Genomic DNA, 19,466 nt, shown 5'->3' on the forward strand with positions numbered 1-19,466 from the left:
CACATGTTCTTGTACATAAAAATACTCAGTATATGTTACTCTTATCATCACATCACTATTACTATTTAGTATAGAACAGGTATATTCAATTTCTAGAATGGCTAGATTTATTTACCTAAAATAGGGGGCATGCCAGTATATGAATATCCTCTAATGGACAAAAAATATCAGGATATATGCTTATTAGTAACACTGTAAAACTTTATAAAAGAAGTTAAACTTTTATGAACATCTATTTTGAGTCTACTAAAGCTTTCAACAGCTTGATGAGTTATATAAATGAGCTAATGTTTTATTTCTCTTCTCTGAAATGTAAACCCATAATAGGTCAAAAAAAAAAAACCTTAGAAAAATAATGTTGCAAAGTTTCTTAAGCAGAACTACAAGTGTGTAGCACTGCATCAGCTCCCTTTTTAAATATACATTTACAGGCCTATTTGTACTTATCCCAGGAAAGAAAGCATAGGAATTGATTGAAGTATTAGACCTTAGAGATTTTCTAACCATTAAATTGGTTTTCAGGGACTTGCTTTCTATTTGCACAAAATGAAGTCTACTTAGTAAAACAATTTAGATTCATTTCATGGTGATGCTTCCGTTATGACCTTCCTGCTGCCCATCTGCTTAATAAAAAGAAAATAAAAGTTGTACTAAAAAATAACATTTATAATATTCATATAAGCAATCAATATTTTAAACTATACAATATTTCTTATTAATACAGCATCTTTGTGATTTAAAAACAAATCTTTTACTAAGATACCAGAGATTCTATTTAAGTACTGGTGAAATCAAAGTTATTCAGTGAAGCATTCTCTTCAGATTTATCATAAACAACACACTTCTTACATGCTTTTTCTTAATGAGATGGTAGAATGACTAATTTATCCCCTTCAGGAAACCAACATACCAAAATCTATGATTAAAGTATAAAATATGGGATCCCTGGGTGGCGCAGTGGTTTGGCGCCTGCCTTTGGCCCAGGGCGCAATCCTGGAGACCCGGGATTGAATCCCACATCGGGCTCCCGGTGCATGGAGCCTGCTTCTCCCTCTGCCTGTGTCTCTGCCTCTCTCTCTCTCTGTGACTATCATAAATAAATAAAAATTTAAAAATAAAAAAAATTAAAAAAAATAAAGTATAAAATATTACAATACTCATATTTTTATCATATTATGCAAAGCACTGTCTCAAAACTCTATATTTCAAATTATGAATGTGATTTAATAGTATGCTCTTAAAAATAATTTTTAAATGAATGTCCTCAGTAAAATAATTTTTTTAATTGAATAGTTTTAGCCAAATATTTGAAGTGACTTTTTAATAGTAGATTTTTTTGAGTTATTCTGTTATCACAATTTGGCAAAAAGAAGCATACGAACATTTTCTTGTTTATTTGCACCAAAGTAGGCCATCATTGTCATGTATTTTTCTTATGTACAAACAAAAATCAAAGTAACTTCTGGAAACAGTATTATATAATTACCAATTATTTCATTATTTTCAAGTGGTTATAAATGAATCATTTAACTCACTAATATTAATATTGAAATAATTGTTGGGTAGCCAAAATGCGTTCAATCATATTCGAGGAAAACTTTCATTGTATACTTAACCAAAAAAGAAAGGGGTATACCCATGTCCAGAAAAATTACCTACTTAATTTAACAAGCAATTACCTAAACACTAAACCATAAAATTTTATAGGCCTCATTATTATCTTTATTTCCACAGTGTTTGTTTCTGAAAGTCATTAAATTAAATGGCTCCTCAGAAAAGCTGGATACTCTTTGACCTTCTACATAAGTGAATTTTGTAAGTGAAGTTGGGACTGTTTAGTAAAGCACCTAATTTTTCCACAATATTAATTGCTTTTTAATTTTAGTTTCTTTATGTCCATATTTTCTGGCAGAAGGTTAAAAAAAGTATTTCATTATTTTTTAAATGGTCATTTTAATCTTCTAATTAGCAATCCTAGTCAGTTTTTATTTTCTGTCAAACCTTCAATACACTCAATAAAACTTTTCTGGTCTGCACTGTATTTCTTTAATGTAAAAGCCCAGCAAAGGACAGTAGTATTCTGAATTAGGCAAGACTTAATTTTATAGGGAGTTGTTAAAATTTCCATTATGATGGCAAAATGATGCCTGCTCCAAAGGAATGGTACAAAAGGGGCAAAATCCTCAATTAACTACGCTAAAAATTATTAAAAGCTTAATTAAAAAGCCAAAATGTTAATAGCACACATTTACTTTAGCCCATCCTACTTGTCAGAGGTAGATCTTGGGGCTATGTTGAATACAGGATACTCCCTGTTATGTGGAGCTCACAAAATAACAACAAAATATATACATTAGATAATTAGAGGCAAAAGGTATAAATTTCAACCTCCATCATAAATATACAGTATTAAAATAAGGATAATCTAAATAAATGGAGGGATATACCATATAAATAGAAAACTAAAATCTATGAATACATCAATCCTTAAAAATACGTATGTATATGTAAACGAATGTGTACACACACATTCTTTCCAAATGTTATAAATTCAACTTAACCTCAAACTGTCACCTTTCTATAAAAATTGACAAAGTGACTCTAAAATTTATATAGAAATAAAAAGGACCTTGAATAGCCAAACTACCTTTAAAGAAGAACAAAGCTACAGGACTCATGCTAACTGACTTCAAGAACTTACCTAAAGCTTCAGTAATCAAGAGTGTGGTACTAGAATAAAGACAAATAAGTAGATTAATGGAACTGAATAAAGTCTAGAAATAGACCCACAATTATAGAGCCAAGTGATTTTCAATAAAAATACCAAAGAAATTCAATGATGAATGAAATTTTTTTAAGACTAGTGCTGGAACAATTGGATATTCCTATAGAAAAGGAAAATTAACCTCTAGCTCCTAACATACATCATATACAAAAATGAATGAAAGATATAGCTGAAATAAAATTTCTAAATCTTTAAAGGTTTTAGAAGAAAACATAGAATAGTATTTCTGAGACCTGGGAATAGGAACAGTATCTCCAACAAAATATCAAGAGCAATACTATTAAAAAATAAATTAGAATTCACCAAAATTTAGAACTTCTGTTCACCCAAAGACATCATAAAGAAATTGAAGAGTGAAGCCATAAACTGGGAGAAAACATTCACAATGTTCTGACAAAAGATCTGTAACCATAATAGAATAGAACTCTTACAACTCAACAATAAGACAATTCAACTAAAATTGAGCAGGACTTACAAAGAAAGCAAGAGAGATGAACAGCCAATAAGTACACACAGACACACACACACGTTCAGTATCATTAGGTATTAGAAAGTGCATGTCAAAACCACAACAAGCTGGTACTATACAATTACTGAAATGGCTAAAAAGAAAAACACTAACTGCACTCAATGTTGATGACAATATAGAGCAACTAGCACTCTCATATACTGAGAATGTAAAATGACCCAATTAACTGTTGGAAAACGAATTGTTAATTTCTTATAAGTATACACTTACCCTTTGGTCCAGTAATTACATCCTTAAGTTTTTAACCAAAAAAAAAAGAAGACACATTTCCACAAGAAGACTTGTACACAAATCTTCATAGCAGTATTATTCATTAGGAACCACAGTTGAAAACAATCCAATAGAAAAAAAATAAACAAAATGTGGTATGCACTATACAATAGAATACTACATAGCAGTAAAGAAGATCAAATTACTGATAAACTCAAAAGTCACAGATATTATTTTACAGAGTTGATGCTGAATGTAAAATGTCAAGCACAAAGAAATGCACATTCTGTGTTTCCATTTATGAAGTTCTCACACAGGCAAACTGATCAAATATCAGAACACTGATATATCAGAACACTGACTGCAAAGGCAGGGATACCTAAGAAAGGACATCTTCTGTAAAAACTGTAAAAAATAATACATTATACTAAGTGATGTAGAGTGTGGGTGGGGGTAGAGATGAAGTAAGAATGGGAGAAAAGATGGTTAAGAGTTGAAACTGATAGGCCCATGTGATTCATTATTCTATTTTGTTTTCTTTCTAAATCCTTGATATTTTTTCAGAATTAGCTTACTATATGTAAATAATAAATTGCTATGTGCCTGTCTTCTGGAAGAAATACGACTTTTGGTGTTTATTCAGTATTGCTGCTATTGCTAATCATAAGGTTGACAAAGATGATGGTGACGATGATGCTATTCTACCTATTTAATATATACTGTAGACCAGGTATTATATTCATTATCCTGTGATGGGTAAGTCAAACACAATTGTTGCCTTCATCAAACTCACAGGACTATAGAAAATACCAAAAAGAAAATTAAATGTAATAAACTAGTCAATGTTATGAAAGGAAAAAAGGGTGCCGTAACATAGAACACTGGTTTAATCTTTATTGAGCACTCACCATGTGACAAGGATAGATAATATCCCACTTATATATGAGGGTACTGAGTGATAATTATATTATTATATCTAATAAAGGATAGAACATCATGGATTTGTGTTGCTCTTTCCACAATATGTGACCTGTTATCAGTGTCTGTTCCGAATTAAAGTATGAATGGGGTTAGTAATACCCCCATTATGAGTTTAATAGCAGATGCTGTCCTTTCAAGAACCTAACTGACCCATAAAAAGTTTGTTTGACTTCATTATTATTATGTTGTAACCAGGTAAGTCAACCCACAATGAATTCCCTGTTGCCATCGTGTCCCTCTATCCAGTTGATTTTCCAATAAAAACAAGCTCGCATTATGCTTTTCTTCAAAACTATCCATTAGCCTCACATCCCACCCAGAGGGGAAAAAAAAGCAAAGTGGCTCTACCACTTACCCCCTGGTTGGTTCCAGTTACTACAGTCTCCTTACTAGCCCCCTAACAAGTCAAGCTGCGCCCACCATAGGCTCTGTGTATTTCCTTTTCCCTCTGCCTGGAATTCCCTTTTCCTAAGTTCATACATGCCCTCCTTCAGCTTCTTCAGATATCAGACAGGATTTCTCTCACCACCCTCTATAAAACTGTACGCCATTTATCTCTGTCACCTTTACCCATGTTACTTTTCTTCATATAGTTTACCATCACGAGTTATATCTGCCAACATCCACATGTAATCAGTGGCTATCTTATTGGACAGCACAGCCTTAGAGAGAGTTAACAGTGCAGAGGTAAAAAAAAAAAAAAAAAAAAGTCTTGTCAATGAATTAGAAGAAGAGGAACAGCATGCTGCCACAGAAGCTGAAGGAAAAAAGAATGAAATAAGATGCACAGTTAAGGAGAATAGGTTGGGTGGAAGCCAGACTATGGAATGTTAAAGTACAAATACAATGATGCCTTTCAGAGTAAACCATCCAATTGAGAATATTTTCAATGTCTACATTACGAGAAGACACTCTTTAGCACTAGCCATTGTGTATGGAGGAGTCTCAAAAAAGTAAAAAATTGAAATACCATTATGAACCACGAATTCCACTACTGAGTATTTCTCCAGAGAAAATGAAAACACTAATTCAAAAAGACAAATGCATCCCTAGTTTACTGCAGCATTATTTACAATAACCAAGATATGGAAGCAACCCTAAGTGTCCATGAGTAGATGAATGGGGATAAGGCAGATGTCACGCTCACGCATGGTCACACATGCGCACACGCACACACACATGAGGGAATATTACAGCCATAGAAAAGGATGAGATGCTGCCCTTTGGAACAACATGAACGGACCTAAGAGCCATCCTGCCAAGTGAAATAAGTTGGTCAGAGACAGACAAACACCATATGATTTCACTCATGTGCGGAATCTAAACAATAAAACCAAGGGATAAATAAAATTCAGAATTAGACCTATAAATACAAGAGAACAAATTGATGGTTGCCAGAGGCAAGGGAAATGGGGAGATGGGCAAAATGGATGAGAGTGGAAGACACAGACTTCCATTTATGGAATGAGTAAGTCACAGGAATAAAAGACACAACATGGGGAATATAGTTAATAATACCGTAATGGTAAGGCATGGTGACAGATTGTGGCCATCTTTTGCAGTGATAGCATAATGTAGAGAGGTTGAATCGCTATGTTGTACACATGAAAATAATGCAACAGTGTCAACCCTACTCATTTAAAAATTATTTTAAAAATTAGGTAGCAATCCAGAGCCATGAATTAAAGCTCAAAATACTTTTGCCTATGTTCTTGTACCTAGACACCGGCAGATTGAAAGTGAGGGGGTGGAGAAACATTTATCATGCAAATGGAGATCAAAAGAAAGCTGGAGTAGCAATATTTATATTGGACAAACTGCACCTTTTTGTTCTTGTATTGCTTTTATTCTGCTTCGGTATCAGGGTAGTACTGGCCTCATGGAATGATTTTGAATGTGTTTTGTCTTTTATATTATTTATAAGATTTTGATAAAGACTAATTTTTTTAATGTTTGGTAGAATTCACCAATGAAATCATGTGGTCTTGGACTTTTCTATGTGGGGAAATTTTTGATTCCTAAACTTTCATTCTTCTTGTTGGTCTAAAAGATTTCCTATTTCTTAGATCCAAGATTCATGATTCAATTATGCTAATTCGTGCATTTTTAGGAATTATCTGGTTTTTTCCTAAGTCATCTTATTTGTTACCATATAATTGTTCATAGCCATCTGTTTTCACACTATGTATTTCTGTGGTTAATCTGTTTTCTCTTCCATTTCTCATTTCATTTTTTGAGTCTTCTCTCTTTTTTCTTAATGTAGTTAAAGCATTGCCAATTTTAATTTTTTGGAGGAACTGGTAATTACTTTCAATGTTATGTTATTGTTTATTCTGGACTCTAGTTTACTTATTTCTAATTTTTTCTTTGTTATTTCCTTCCTTACTAAATTTCAGCTGATTATCATCTTTTTCTAGTTCCTTGTGGTATGTTTATTTGAACTTTTTTCTTAATACAAGCATTTATAGCATAAATTTCACTGTAACATCTGCTTCTGCTGCATCCCACAGGTTTTAGAATATTGTGCTTTTTCTTTTGTTAGTGAGACATATTTTGATGTGCCATTTGTTTTCCTTTTTTTGAATTTTTGTGTATATTTTTATGGAGTTTGATTTGCCAATATATAACACCAGTACTCCTCTCATCCAGTGCCCCCCTCAGTGCCTGTCCACTTGTTTTCCAATTTAGCCCACTACTTGTATAGTAGTGTGCTGTTTAATATTTGCATATTAAATATTTAATATTTACACTGTAGATTTTCCAGCTTTATTATTGATATTTAGCTTTGTACCATTGCCATTGGAAAATATACTTGGCATGATTCTAAGTCTTCTTAAATTTGTATTATTCATTATGTTTCTTTTTGCGTGTATACTTGAAGAAAATGTATAATCTATTTTTCTTGGATAGAATGTTTTATACACATATATTCTTAGAACCAGGGGATCCCTGGGTGGCTCAGCAGTTTAGCGCCTGCCTTCAGCCCAGGGCGTGATCTTGGGAAGTCCTAGGATCGAGTCCCACATCATGCTCCCCACAGAGAACCTGCTTCTCCCTCTGCCTGTGTCTGTGCCTCTCTCTCTCTCTGTCTCTCATGAATAAATAAAATCTTTTAAAAAAATGTATTCTGAAGTATGCTTCAAGTAGAAAATGTTCTTGTTGAAAAAAATAAATACTGTAACTGAGAATACTCATTTAAAATAAAGCATATCCAGAGGGGATGGGTGGGAGGATGGGTAAAATAGGTGAAGAAAATTAAGAGTTTACCTATCATGATGAACACAGTAATGGTGTATAGAACTGTTGAATCACAATATTGTACACTTGAAACTAATATAATACTGTGTGTTAACTACAGTGGAATTAAAAACTTAATTAAAAAATAACATTAGAAAACCATTGGGGGATATCAAAAAGAAGAGTAATTCTGAATCTAAAAATTATTGAAGCAGATGTCACAAAAATGAGAAAGTGAATTAAATTCATTATGTTGAGTTTCAAAATATGTTTAAGTGTAAAATAGTAATCCTATAAGAAATTGCATCTGGATGTTTACCCTATTCTTTAATGTGTCTAAAGTGGTTAAAACAACCAAATTACAAACAAATGTGTAATTCAGAAATAAATTTTTATGGGAACTTAATTGATTGTATAACTGATCAAAAGGTACCAAAATGAATTTTCACGTGTTTATCTATTAAGTTCTTAATTTTTAAACTGAGTATTAAAAAATTAAAAAAAAGTAAAATTGAGTATTAAAATATATATAATAAAAAATAAAATAAAATGACAAGTGATCTGCATTTTATTATAAAGTTAAATTCTCCTTTTTCAAGAAAGATTATCAAACTACTACTTATATTATTTCTCTCCAGTATCTAGTATACACTTTTACCTTCAATGCAATTATAAACACTTTTTAATAGTACATTTCTTCCCTTAAATACATCTATATAGGAGGAAATTTTCCAAACATTCATTTCTAAAACTTTTTTTTATTAAGGTATAATTTACCTATAATGTTGTACCAGTTTCAGGTGCACAACATGATTCAATATTCATATACAGTGCAAAACGACCACAACCATCATCATACATACATATATATCATACATGAAACCATATTTTAGATAAGATAATCTACATTTGTAGCAAGATAAGGAAAACTTTTGTTCTAAAATAGGCATTGCTTGCAACAGAGAAAAAGGTCATTTTTTAATATAGCAATTCAAATGAAATTTAGAGTGAAATATTTCCCCTCTGATGTCCTCCTTTATGCTTCATCATTGCTGAATTTCAAAAATATTAATGATGTGATGATTAAAAAATATCCAAGGATGACAGCCTTTAGAGATATTGATAATAATAGCTGACATTTTCAAAGCACTTTGTGATTTACACAGCTCTTTAATATAGATTGTCTCATTTAATTATCACATCACTCCCTAGGAGTTAATAATATTATGTATAATTACTCTCAGTTTAACAATAAGAAAACTGAGTTAATAAGTAGCAGAATATTGGAAGGTAGGTATTTGAACCTTAAGTTCAATACTCTTTCCATGGCAACTCTCTTCTCTAGATAAATACTAAGCTTATAGCTATCTGATTTCTCTGATTCTTCTAGATACATCATTAAATGCTACCACTATAATGAGGACAATATATAACAGATCTGTAAGCTTCCTTTTACATACTAAATATTGATTATTATTAGAAAAGTATTTAAAATCTACACTTATCTTGCCTTGAGAAACAGTCTTAATCCTGAAAAGGAAAACTTTATGGTAGGTTCTATAAAAGAAATTTCGTGTTTATTACTAATCTCTATTAGAAAAATATCTTCAAAAGTTGAATTGAAAAACCGTGTGATAAAACATCACAATGTGGGGCAAACTTACAGCATGACAGAAGTAGTTTTGGTAATTTTTTACAAAACTTCAGTCTCCATTTTCTGAAATGCATCCAAAAGAATTAGGCTCCAGAGACACGCTTCACCAAAAGGTACCATGAGAGCACAATGTACTTAATATTCATTTAATGATATAAATATTAGGCATATACTAAGGGTCAAGCATCTTTCATTCAAGTTTTCCATGTCAAGTAGATTATTTATTTTCCTTTTCTAATTTGTTAAAGTTTAATTATTCAAATAAAATAGATTTAGGAGATAATAATCATAACTCTTTAAACTAAAACTGTATTTTAATAAATATAGTAAATTTTATATACATTTAGTAAACTGATAGTTTTTAGTAAACACAAACAAGAATCAGATCTCATTTGAGTGATATGTTTTAATTATGGGCTAATAATTTACATAGGTAATAGTTTATATGTTTTTGACTACAGTTACTAAATATAGTATTCAATAAACCAGTAATCAATAATGATTATATAATGTCCCAAGGCAAAACTCATTGCAGGAAGAGTCTCTATCTATTAAAAAGAAAATTAGCAAACTCAAGCAATAATTCAAAGAAGATCAGGAACTGAAAGAGTATGCCAGGCAGCACTCTGAAAAATTTGCTGTGTCAAATTCCCAGTGCATCCATTAGGTGTCTATAGAATATCACAGTGAACATCAGGGCCAATAGTGCAAACCACTTCTGAGAAATGAACTGAGAATAGAGAGAATGCTGGTTCTAGTAACTTATCATTCCATGGATTATCATATACTTCTAAGACATAAAATGTCATATAGTATACCCACAGATAATATGAAACTTGTATAACTTGAAAAAACATTTCTATAAGTGTAAGTAATAAGTGAATAAATGATCATAAAATTATCTTTTATTTACCACCACATTAAAAAAAAAAGATTTTATTTATTTATTCATGAGACACACAGACTGAGAGATAGGTAGAGATATAGGCAGAGGGAGAAGCAGGATCCTCGCAGGGAGCCTGATGCGGGACTCGATCCCAGATCCTGGGAACACCACCTGAGCCGAAGGCAGGTGCCCAACCGCTGAGCTACCCAGGTGTCCCTACCACCACCTTTTAAAAGTAGGAGCTTATTTTAGAACTTTCCTTCACTTTGCAATACGAAGCCTTGTCTTTTTACAAAGATCTTAAAAATATTATGTTTCTGTATGGTAGTTCTGCTTATCTAATTTTTTGTTGTAATAGGATTCTTTAACAGAGAAAACCACTCTTTAAGTATTTTTAACAAAAAATAATGAGCAAAGCCATCAATGTTCTCTACTCCATATCTAAGCATTGATTTTCCATCTAACATTGTCTTGATGACTAGACTCCTCCTTAGTCAACACATTCACATATTTGTCTTTGCCAGAATAACAGTGTTTAATTTTGTTCACGAAAAGTTATATCTTTCATTAATTTCAGAAAGAAAGGTTTGGCTTCTGTTAAATTTCTTTTCTATACATAAATTCATGCTAGAAGGTGACAAATCTTCCTTTGGAGGATTTTCAAATACCAAAATTCCTCTAATTAGGAATACACTAGCTCCTTCCTTCCTTTCTGTTTCCCATAATTTTATTATTTTGGAATTTAACATCCTCATGGGGTAAAATCTTTACAAACCATGAAAATATTATCCAAACTGTAAGAAAGTGAGTGTTATGTAACAAATTAACCATCTCCTATACAATTTCCTACATTCTATTCTTCCTGGTGGGTTGCAGTTCTGAGAGTTTGGATCATCTGTTCAATTAATTTGCCTTTCACATTCTTTCCAACTAGAATTTAAATATAATTCAATTCAGAATTAAAGCTCTGGTACATTAACCACAGTTAGCTTCATTCAACTCTTTACTTCTATTTAGTCCAAAAGAAAAAAAAAAGTAATTTAAAAATTAACATACTCAGCTGCCTGTTTGTAGCATTTCAAGTCTTTCTTCAAATTTTTGTTCTCATTTTCTAAAAGCATATTCTGTGTGTAGACATCTGGAACATTCCCAAGATCTCTAAGACCAGTTACTCCCTTCTGTATTAATTCATACCTAGGATAAAATCAAATCAAAGGCTTTATGTTGTTTCTTTCTACTAAATTGGCTTTATTTATGTACAATTCAAAAAGTTAAGCCCTAGGGGATATTTACAGAAATGAGTTGTGGTACTACTTTTGTAAATTAAAATGTCAACATTCATTATACATATTTAAAATAAAAAAAAATAATTAATTGCTAAGGTACTAACATCATCATGGTACATAAACTATAACTGAACATCTTGTATGTTCCAGGCACTAATCTAGACACTGGTGAAAACAAAATAGTCCAAGTCCCCATCCATTCTAATGTGGATGGTGATATGTTTTATGAAGTAAAAGGAAACAGGATAAGAGCGATAGAGATTGAAGTAGAGAGTGATGGGGGCATTTGTGCTATTTTATATAGGTTGAACACAGAAAGTATGACTGGCTAAGTGCTATTTGAGCAGAAAACTGAAAGACATAAGGAACTAAGTCATGGAGATATGAAGGAGAGGAGCTTTCTCAGTTAACAGAAAAGTAAATGTAAAGACCCTGAAAAAAGGAGATGTTTGACATGTACAATTAAAAGCAAAAAGCCTGTATATCCAGAGTATCTAAAGCTAGAGGAAGGGAAAGACTAGTAAGAAATGGGTCAGGAAGATAGCAGGAAGCAGGAGAGAAGAAACAGGAATTTGATTTTACTTGAATCAGACTGGAGCCACTGGAAGGCTTTGAGAAACAAGTCATACTCATCTGATTTCCTTTAAAAGGATTAGTCTGCTGGGGAGGTGGGGCACGGGGATGGACTAGATGGGTGATGGGTATTAAGGAAGGCACTTATGATGAGCATTGGGTGTTGTATGTAAGTGATAAATCACTGAATTCTACTCCAGAAACCAACATTACACTATATGTTAACGACGTAAATTTTTAAAAAAGAAACTTCTGTTCTTAAAAAAATAATAATAATAATCTGGCATCTGCTTGAATAAACTGACTCTAGAGGAGCAAGAGTAGAATCAGAGAGACCAGTTAGGAGACTGTTGCAAAAGAGAGAGAATAGTGGCATGAACAAAGTTTGTAGCAGTACAGATTATGAGAAATAGGTCCCTTTTGGGCATGCTGTCAAAGATGGAGCCAACTTATTGGTGGAGCCAATAAAGATTTTCCTACAGATCATCTGCCAGGTGTTGGTTAATAAAAGAGTTAAGGAATGACTCCAAGGTTTCTTGTGGAACAACAGCCAGCCATTTACAAAGATGGGGGAATGAATGCAGTAGGAATTGGGTGGTTGGAGAAATTAAGGAATTGCTCAATGCAATATGTTTAGCAGGCAATCAAGTGAGGGTGAATTCTAGGTATACATGTCCAGAGTTCAGGGGAAAAGTCAGGACTTGAATTCAAATTTGGGAATCATCAGTAAGCAGATACTACTTAAAGTCACAAGACTGGACAAAGCCATCTAGGAAGTAAATGTAAAGAGAGAAGTGAAGCTTCTAGACTATTTCAAGATTGGGAAGAGAAGGAAATACGACTAAATAGAGACTAAGAATCAGAGGGGGTCGTGAAGTACTATGTGAATATAAGAGCATTGCAGCTCAGGAACCAAGTGAATAAAGTGTTCCAAAATAAAGACTTGGAAGATGGTGATAATGCTGCAAACAGGATGAACAGAAGTACTGAGGATCAGTCACTAAATTTGGCAATGTGCAGCACTGAAAAAACTTTAATGGAGTCATGGAGATGATAGAGCAATGTGAGGAAGTGGCAACGTTCTCTTTCAAGGAGACATGCTATTATATTAAGTGGAGCCTAGCAAGTCAAGATGAACTGAAAAGAAGATGTGGAGTTCAGCGTGTTTTTTTTTTTTTTGTCTTCTGCCGTTTTTAAAACATAATAAATAATGAATATCTGTATGCTTATAGGAATGACCCAGCAGAAAGGGAAAAAGCTTAGAGAGCAGAAAAGAGAGGGGACAATTGCCAAAGCAATGTCCTGGAGCAGGTGAGAAGAGCTAGGCTCCAGGAGGCAACGGGAGGGTTGGCCTTTGATGACAGTATGCAGGACTCAGCCTCTGTGACAAGTGAGTAGGAGGAGGCCTAAGGACAGACATGACAGGTTAGTAGAGAGGGAGGCAGGAGTCACAGAACTTCTGTTTTCTCAGTGAATTTAAAAGGAACATCAGAGAATCACTTACAGATTTATAACTAATTATAATTTTATGTATACATTATATATAGCAATAAAGCTAAACAAAATATAAACATAGAAAAACTTTTCAGTAACAAAGTTATTAACAAAGAAATCCCTGCAGATGAGCTACAGATGAGCTAAATATGTTTAAAAATGTTTTAATCATCAGCATTTTCATATTACAAATCTTAATTTTATTAATATATTACATATTAATAGTCATATGGTTGTGTTATAGATCTTATCTGATATTAAAATACAGCAAGATAAGCTCTGTGGAATATTCAAAAGGTTAAGATAATAGAATTAATATTAAGTAATACTTGCCACAATTTATAAAACAAATTAACCATTTAATTATAAATTCACTATTATATTCATATTTAGAATGTGATTTATACTTATCTGAGAAGAGAAGATGTAAGGATTGATTGAAGTATTAGGCCATAAAGTTTTTCTGACCATAAAATTGGTTTTCAGCAACTTGCTTTATTTAACACAGAAAAAAATCACTAAAGAAATTATTTTTTTAATTGGAGTTTGATTTGCCAACATATAGTATAACATCCAGTGCTCATCCCATCAAGTGCCCCCTCAGTGCCCGATTTTGATAAGAAAAAAAGTGATATGTAGTCCTTCTCTAAATTAAATGTTATGTAAATAAATTAGTATATGGTAACTACAAGTCAAGCATAATATAACATAACATATACTATGCCATGTATCTTAGGACGTTAAAAAATAATTTATCATGAAAAATTTCTATAATCTATGTAAAAATATCAAAGATGATTTTAAACTCACTAAAACTATTCTAATACTGTTAGATCATTAGGAATCTTAATCTACAAACTCCAGAAATACACCAATACATTTCTCAATAAAATCAGCATTCCCTACATAAGATTTTTTGGTTTTGTTTCAGGTGTGTGTGTGTGTGTGTGTGTGTGTGTGTGTGTGTGTGTTAAAGAAATATCCTGGCCTTTTTATTTCTTCCTCTTTATTCCCTCACACTTAGAATAAGACTGAAAAGTGTTCAGATGGGAAAAAAAGATTGTTATTTAACTATTAGGAACAGGAAATAAAATTTACCAACAAGAGACCTGCCAATAAAATTACATAATGGTCTTCATATTTACCATAAGGTCCATAAACTACTTAGAATCACACAGAAATGGAGAATATACATGTATTTCAGGGAGAAAGTACAAAGGCTTTCATAAGCTTTGTCTATATACCAGAAGAGTTTAAGGCCCATTGTCACAGATGACAAATAGAGCAACATAATTTCAGTAAGCACATCAATAGAGTCATAAGAGTAAGGCTTATTTTTCCTTCCTGATGGTGCCCGAGACATAGGATATAAAAGACAGGGAAACAGTCACCTAGATAATAACAAGTACTGAGTGAGAATTTTTCCTCCATGTTTTAGGGACAGTTAGGGAAAATACTTTACCAACAAAGACAAAATTGTGTTAGCTACTGCTAACCCACAGTGCACACTTGTTTGTGATTCACAGAAAAAATTCCTATTACATTCATACATACACAATTTCTTTTTGTGAATTGTCACAAAATAGTTTAGAACTCGCCAAAAAAAAAAAAAAAAGCTTTCTGGGCTATATGTAGTTAATCACTTAGTAGTCGACTATATGTAGTCCACTGTGACTAACTTTGCTGTTATAGCATGAAAGTGGCCATAGACAATACCTAAAAGAAAGGTTATGGCTATGTGCCAACAAAATTTTATTTATAAAAAAGAGGCAGGCCAAATTTGTTTGCTGACCTTAGATTTAAAAGACTTACTGCAATTACTGTTTGAGGATTGAAAAACCACAAGCCAAATTTTACTGCCCAGGTTTTCTGGTTACTTTGAGGTTTTCTATTTTATAAACTAACAATGAGGAAAACTCATTTTGTCAAGTTCTATAAGACAAATGAATTCATAGTACTGAATACTATAAACGTTTTTCTCTATAATAAAAATGATAAAAAAATATATTTAATATTCCAATAGCCCTACTATGCAGAGTAAGTAAAAGTTTCTGATCAAAGCAAAAAATTTGTCATTTGAAATAAAGAGTCAATACTGTGAAATCTTATTACAGTTTGTAACTTCATTACAAACTGATGGCTAGGGATAAGGATACAATTATTTGAAACACAGTATTACTAAACCCATATAATAATGAGATATATGAATTTTACTTTAAGATTATTGTAATATACTAAATGGCATGCTTATATAGGGGTTCTACAAGTCCTAATACCACTGTAGTTTTATCTCTGAAGTTTTAACTCAATTCAAATTGCTAAATCTAAAAGGACAATATGAACAACAAGCACTTGTTAAAAATACAGTTGGTTCCAGATTTCTCAAAGAGAATAATTTCACACTTTGGAATGAACAAACATGGAAGTACTACATGTCCTATACATATTCTTAGAAAAAAAAAAGGAACTGAGCCATATTAATTTTTTATTTCATTAGTACTGTAAATTAATCATCTACCTACTTTTACAAAAATGTATTTTCTAATACATTTGTAATTATCTCTTAGGGACATTTTTATAAAAATCATTCATGCAATTTCTATTTAATAGGAACATTATTATTTTTCTACCATCAAACTTGCTCTTTTTCCTAAACTGTTTTAATGAAAAATGGTCCTTTCATTCAATTTATTAACTTTAGATATGCACTTTAAAATAATAAAACTGATTTCTTCTATGTACATGGTCTTGTTAGATGAGAACTAAAAAAAGCAGCAAATGAAAATTACAACAAAGTTGTGGTAGTAGAAATTACAAATTGCTCCTTATATTTAAAATTGGGATTTAGTCTCAAAACACTACAAACATTTTTTATATCATAGTATCCCCTTTCCATGATATGAAATGTCTTTTAAAATGGCTCAAACATATTTTTACATCCAACTATTCAATATTTCATTAAATAACGTTAGGACTCTGAAAATATTCCTGGTGACATTACTGCTGTAGCAGAGGAATAAAGACAGAATGCCTGCTGATTTCCATAACCAATAAGTTACTAAAATTTTCGATTATAAAAAAGATCTGTGTCTAGACATCGTTTGAAAATATAATTCTGCTTATTTCTAAATGAAGAAATATTTATAGAAAAAGAATTAAACAATTGTGAGAGCAGAGAAAGGCCATTACACTAGAAGTAAAGCAAATGAAGTAGTACTCTTGGTAGGATGTCTGAATGCAGGAAATATTACCCTTAATAACTATGCAAAATGTATTAGAAAAGTATTTCATAAAAGAGTTTTGTATTAATATATAATCCCAGGAGATATTCCATTTTCTTGATTTTTGAAAATCACTCAAATTTGAATATTTAGAAAGGAGGTTTAATAAAAACTTCTTTTAAACTGACACCTTAATTATGTGAGAGAAAGTGTGTTGTGGTTCCACTGGTGGGGATGAGAAAGGCTTCCATCCATTTCATCCATTTTGCATAAGCTGAACAACTTCAAATCCTTTAAGACAGTTAAAAGTGTACATGTTAGCATTTTAGAGAACTATTTATCTACATAATTGTTTACCATTCAGACTGAAAGCAATCAAGAGTTCTGGTCATTCCCATTTTGATTAGGAAATTGCAGAGAAAGTCTTCTATTACTTCAGGTACTTGTTGTTTTGAAGGAAGAACTGTTTTCTGCTCCTGAAATTTAAATGTGTCATTATTTATTTTGAAAATACAAAATCATCACTAAGCTTTGATTATTGGTACAAATGTTTATTTTTTCATATATATTTGTTGACTGTTATGTTCCAGGAACTATTTTAATCACTAGAGATAAAGCAGTAATGAATTTATACCTATATAAGACTCAGTCTTCACATCTAATAGTCAAGTAGACGGATCCAGGAAATGAATAACTAAATTAAAAATACATAATATGGCAGATGGCACTAAGGGTCTGGGAGAAAAAAGAGCAGAGGACTGAAGGGAGGGAGAGCCAGATGCAGAGCAGATATGTATGTGGAGCTGGGCTATTATATATGTAGAATGATGAAGGAAGATTTCACTGATAAAGTGGAATCTGAGCATAAATCTAGAGAAAGACAATCATGTTTCAGTTATAGCAACAGCAAATAACCTGAGGCAAGAGCATGACTGGATTATCTAAAGAACAATAAGGAGGTCAGCTTGTCCTTTCAATAGCATATAACACATTTTTACAAAGGGGGAACATATGGACCTTTTACTTCTTTCAATTGTTATCATTATAAAAAGAAATATAATAAATTCTAGTGCCTTGATCTTTAGAAACACTATGATAGAGAAGAAGTTATATGCTATGAAGTAGTTTATCCTACCATTTCATAATGGAAGTCAGTCTATCAAATATATCAGGGGTCAGCTAACTATATAAATAAAGTTTATTAGAACACAGCCATGCCCACTTGTTTACATATTGTCTATGGCTGCTTTCATACTACATAAGAGAGGTAAGTTGCAACAGACATCTTATAGCCCTCAAAATCTAAAATACTTACTATATAACCCCAAAGAACAAGTTTGCAGACCCCTGAATCAGAAAAGCAAATGTATTTCAGCAAGTGAGGTATGAATTTAGGACAGTCATAAAACCACCATAAGTCAGTGTATAAAATAAGCCAAATAATGGGAAGATACTTAAAAATATCAACAGCATCATTGTCTCCAGAGTGCCTTAGCAGATGTCTGCTAATTTTCTTCTTATTGGCAAAAACTTACCAATCTAACTGCTGATTGTTTAAACAGACAGATCTATTTTCATATATAGAAACTCAACAATACCCTTTCCTTCCTCCTTCTCCTTAACATGGTAATGGTTACATACCAGGTAAATGTTATATACCTGTTAATAGTTACATAGAAATGCATGAGGAAAGAATCTCTGTTGCCCTAAAAGGTTCTTCAAAAAAGTGCTATACATAATGTAATGCTGATCTTAATTACTAGTAGCTGCTACAATATTCAAAACAATAATCCAGGGATCCCTGGGTGGCGCAGCGGTTTGGCGCCTGCCTTTGGCCCAGGGCACGATCCTGGAGACCGGTGATCGAATCCCACGTCAGGCTCCAGGTGCATGGAGCCTGCTTCTCCCTCTGCCTGTGTCTCTGCCTCTCTCTCTCTCTCTCTCTCTCTCTCTCTCTCATAAATAAATAAATAAATAAATAAATAAATAAATAAATAAACAAATTTAAAAAAAAAACAATAATCCATTGAAGCAAATTTGGGAGAAATTTCCTGATAAATGACTGGGGGGGGGGGTTGTTTTTTGTTTTTAAAGATTGATTGATTGATTGATTGATTGATGCATGAGAGACACGCAGAGAGAGGCAGAGATATAGAAAGGTGGAAAAGGAGGCTCCTCACAGAGAGCCTGATGTGGGACTCAAATCCCCCGACCTGGGATTACACCCTGAGCCAAGGCAGACCATTAACCACTGAGCTACCCAGGCTCCCATGACTAGGGTTTTAAAACAAAATTTTTAACACTCAAGTAGAATAATCTGGAATATCTTTCCTATGATCATTTTAAGAGATATTATATAATAATGTTGACTATGTGCAGGGCCCTATATCAAACATGTAAAACACCATGGTAGCAGAATACAACATCCCTACCTTCAAGTCTTTGCATTATGGTGGAAGAATATATATAATTACTGGATAAGGATATAATATGGCTAGAAGTAAACATTCATTACACAATAATAAATGCTACCATTGCATTTCTGGTCAATAAATTTGAATATGATATTTAGAATGAGATAGATGATAGTTGAAGTAATTGGGAACACAG

At 32.4% G+C, this 19,466-nt stretch overlaps 1 protein-coding gene across 1 annotated transcript in view; it reads right to left on the reverse strand.

Moving 5' to 3' along the window:
• The window catches only part of SPAG16 (sperm associated antigen 16), a 935,138-nt gene that overhangs the window by 903,794 nt on the left and 11,878 nt on the right, over positions 1-19,466 (reverse strand). The window contains exons 4-5 of the mRNA XM_026002203.2: positions 17,214-17,332; positions 11,339-11,476 (exon numbers count right to left, since the gene is read on the reverse strand). Of these exons, the coding sequence (XP_025857988.2) occupies positions 11,339-11,476; positions 17,214-17,332 (257 nt within the window). The remainder of the gene's footprint in view (positions 1-11,338; positions 11,477-17,213; positions 17,333-19,466) is intronic.

This window comes from Vulpes vulpes, chromosome 16, assembly GCF_048418805.1.
Source record: "Vulpes vulpes isolate BD-2025 chromosome 16, VulVul3, whole genome shotgun sequence".
In the NCBI taxonomy this organism is placed as follows: domain Eukaryota; kingdom Metazoa; phylum Chordata; class Mammalia; order Carnivora; family Canidae; genus Vulpes; species Vulpes vulpes.